Below are 4,059 nucleotides of genomic sequence, written 5' to 3' on the forward strand. Positions count from 1 at the left end.
ATATGGATGTATTATATTAGCACATTATGGTAGCACTTTTCAGACATTGCATGATTGTGTTATTTAGGCCACCCATTAGATTGAAAAATTACTTTAAGGAAACAACATAAGAGAATTGCATAAATACTAACACCCTAGCGGTTCTGCTTAGTGATTAGAGTCTTAGGACTCACGCACGCGGCCGTCGATCGGGACCCTAATGCACGGGCACCATCCAGACGGATCCAGACTCATTCGACTCGAATAGGTCCGTGGTCTGTCCGCACCACAAAAAGTACTGCGTGCACTACCTTTTTTGCTGTGCGGAGGCGCAGACAGAAACCCCCACGGAAGCGCTCCGCGGCGTTCCATGCCTCCGTTGCGGACCCATTCTGCATCCGTGATGCGGGTGCCCGTGTATTGCAGACCCGCTGCATAAATAATAGCCCTCTAGTCATTTATTTGAGCTGCTGCCTGGGTGGAAAATTGCATAAATAGCAACTACAAAAAAAAGAGGTATAAATGATCGCAATGATCGTTATATTCTGTATAATGAAGAGAAAAGGACGTCACCCACTGGGTCGCTTTCGGAGGCTCCTAGATGGCCTTTGTCGATCCCTTTCAGCGTCTGCTCCAGGGTGATCCACTCGCCTCTGGTGGCCAGCTGCAGGACCCTGCTCTCGGCCTCGGACATGTCGCGGGGCCCTCAGAGCTGCGCGTCCCTGCGGTGCGGTGTGAGCCCGAGCAGTCTTGGCAGGAGGTAATAATGAGCCCTCCACATCCTCCTCTATTGACTCAGACTCCCAATCACAGGCACCGGCCCGGCTCCTCCTGCGTAGCTTGGTTACCTTGGCACTGGACGCTTTTTAGATGGGGGGTGGAGGAATTTAGCATTTTCTCGCAGAAAGAAAGAAAAAAAAAAAGGGAAGAAAGTATCTGCCCCTTTAAGAGGCTTGTTACAAAGTATCAGTTACACAAGTTGTAGAAATCTGCAGCTCTCGGGTTCTGCTTTACTGTAGGACGAGGGTTTGTCTTTTTCCTGCAGCGATTGACTTTATTCGGACACATTCACGCACGGAAATCGCACATTTGTGTAGATTCGCTTCGCGAGCATTTTCTAATGTCCTATTACGAAGCCATATTTCCTATGAGACAGTGGCGCTCCCTATTTCAGGCCACATCTTCCTATATGGAGGAATCAAAGCTTCCGAACTGGAATTTCGTCCATCCGTGTATGTATTTGACATGGCACTTAAAATACGCAAAAAGGCTAATCAGATGCTTCATGCTTGCGGATGTTGGGGCGTAATGAATGTAGTAAGGGGTGCTCTGAAAAGCTTAAAGGGGTCGTCTGACTTCAGCAAGTAGCATTTATCATGTAGAGAAAGTGAATACAAGGCACTTACTAATGTATTGTAATTATCCATATTGCTTCCTTTGCTGGCTGGATTCATTTTTCCATCACATTATACACATCTTGTTTCCATGGTTACGACCACCCTGCATTCCAGCACCGGTGGCCGTGCTTGCACACAATAGGAAAAAGCAACAGCCTATGTGCGCTCCCGCAGTCCCGGCCACTAGTGAGGCTGACGCTTTTTCCTATAGTGTGCGAGCACGACCACCGGTGCTGGAATGCAGGGTGGTCGTAACCATGGAAACAGGAAGTGTATAATGTGATGGAAAAATGAATCCAGCCAGCAAAGGAGGCAATATGGAGAATCACAATACATTAGTAAGTGCCTTGTACTAACTTCCTCTACATGATAAATGCCACTTGCCGAAGTGAGACAACCCCTTTAATGGTTTATGTTCCTCTCGTAAATGTTTATTTTCTACAGTGACATGCAAAAGTCTGGGCACCCCTGGTCAAAATGACTGTTACTGTGAACAATTAGGCAGGTTGAAGATGAAATGATCTCCAAAAGGGATAAAGTTCAAGATATAACACACATTTTAAGCAATATCAGTGGATTATTTTGGTTTTGTACAATTTTAGAGTGAAAAAAAAGGAAAGGAGAACTTTGCAAAAGTCTGAGAACCCAAGGAGATTCAGGCGTTCAGATAACTTTGACCGAGGTCTCAGACCAGAAGGGGTTTTCTCATCTGAGATAATGGGGGCATATCGCTAGGGTATACCCCCATTGTCTGCCAGGTGCGGGACCCACTTCGGAAACCCAGATCGAGAACGGAGCGGGAAGGTGGTGGCTGGAGGACCCCTGAGTATAGGTCATCAATATTAAAATCCTGGAAAGCCCCTTTGAAGGGGTTGTGTTGCAAAACATATAAAAAATTTTTTTCAAACAATCACCTGGCTCAGAATATTTGGGTAATTGCATGTAATTAAAAAATCTCACATAGCCACAGAATTATTTGATAAAATGTTTGTGTATAGCGCCACCTGCTGCTTATTATTTTCCTTACTGTAGATCTTTTCCTTATTTCAGTTTAAATCTTCAACTGTCACCGGCCATATGTTCTGTTGCAGCTTACAGGAAGAGAGCTGCTGCAGAAAGGACACGCCCCCTGAGCTGCTGCAGAAAGGACACGCCCCCCAGCTGCTGCAGAAAGGACACGCCCCCTGAGCTGCTGCAGAAAGGACACGTCCCCCTGGGCTGCTGCAGAAAGGACACGCCCCCTGAGATGCTGCAGAAAGGACACGCCCCTGAGCTGCTGCAGAAAGGACACGTCCCTGAGCTGCTGCAGAAAGGACACGCCCCCTGGGTTGCCAGGCTGAAGATAATCTAACAGAGCAAATGGAGCAGTGAATAGGGAGATCTCTGGATCCATGTGAGGTCCAGGGCTGTGAAGGCAGCTGTGTTGGTCCCGTGTTCCTATGTGCCCGCATTGCTGAGAAATATTATGTTTTATTATATGCAAATGAGCCTCTAGGAGCAACGGGGGCGTTACCATTACACCTAGAGGCTCTGCTCTCTCTGCGGCTGCCTCGTTCTCTGCACTTTATTAACAGGGCCAGGTGTGATGACGTTTACACTGCCTGGTCCTGTCCAATCAAAGTGCAGAGGTTGGGAGGAAGTCTGTCCCCATGCTGTACACTGCAGCTCTGCTTCATCAGTTTGGCTGTTCTGTATAAGCACAAGCTCAGCTAGAAGTCAGTACGTGGTACAACGTTGCAGCAAAGTGACGGTAAACGCGTTGATTCTCAGTCAGTGGAAGGAGAGGACCCCGGAGTGCCATGAGTCAGTGTCTCTGCTCTTACAGTGAAGAAGCCTTTCCAACACTGGAGACTGAATCCTGCGCCATTGTCTTTTTAAGGGACTTTCCAGTGAAGAACTTCTTATTATATGTATTTTCTATACTGGATATATATATATACTTACAGATTTATCATTTGCCCCATAGATGTCTCCTCTTCCTTCATCACTAGGATCCTCTGGGCCCCTGATCAGCTCAATGACTCTTCTAGACAGATTTAGTACATCCTCTGTCTGAACCCGTGTCTAGAGCTGAACTGCATATTCCAGATGAGGACACGTTAATGCTTTGTAAATCGGAAAGATGAATCAATGTCGCAAATAACAGTGAGGGAGGAGCCTAACAAAAGGGGCGGGTTTGGATATTTATATCTCTTTAGGCAGTGGGAACCGTTTCTGCTTCCCACAGCCACCTAAACCCCACCCCTTTTCCTCGCTTTAGCACTGGAGGAAGTAGAAGGAGGAGGAGACAAGACGGCTTCCTCCTGAGACTTAGGCCTCATGCACACGACCGTTGTGTGCATCCGTGTCCGTTGTGCCGTTTTCAGTTTTTTTCGCGGACCCATTGACTTTCAATGGGTCCGTGGAAAAATCGGAAAATGCTCCGTTTTGCAGCCGAGACCATGATCCGTGTATCCTGTCCGTCAAAAAAATAGGACCTGTCCTATTTTTTTGACGGACAACGGTTCACGGACCCATTCAAGTCAATGGGTCCGTGAAAGAACACGGATGCACACAAGATTGGCATCCGTGTCCGTGATCCGTGGCCGTAGGTTACTTTCATACAGACGGATCCGTCTGCATAAAAGCTTTTTCAGAGCTGAGTTTTCACTTCGTGAAAACTCATATCCAACAGTATATTCTA

At 47.1% G+C, this 4,059-nt stretch overlaps 1 protein-coding gene across 1 annotated transcript in view; it reads right to left on the reverse strand.

Moving 5' to 3' along the window:
* The window catches only part of LOC122939274 (serine/threonine-protein phosphatase 6 regulatory ankyrin repeat subunit A-like), a 79,892-nt gene extending 79,219 nt beyond the window's left edge, over positions 1-673 (reverse strand). Inside the window, exon 1 of the mRNA XM_044295346.1 lies at positions 557-673. Within this exon, the coding sequence (XP_044151281.1) occupies positions 557-673 (117 nt within the window). The remainder of the gene's footprint in view (positions 1-556) is intronic.
* Positions 674-4,059: the final 3,386 nt, after the last annotated feature.

The sequence above is a fragment of the Bufo gargarizans genome, chromosome 5 (genome assembly GCF_014858855.1).
Source record: "Bufo gargarizans isolate SCDJY-AF-19 chromosome 5, ASM1485885v1, whole genome shotgun sequence".
In the NCBI taxonomy this organism is placed as follows: domain Eukaryota; kingdom Metazoa; phylum Chordata; class Amphibia; order Anura; family Bufonidae; genus Bufo; species Bufo gargarizans.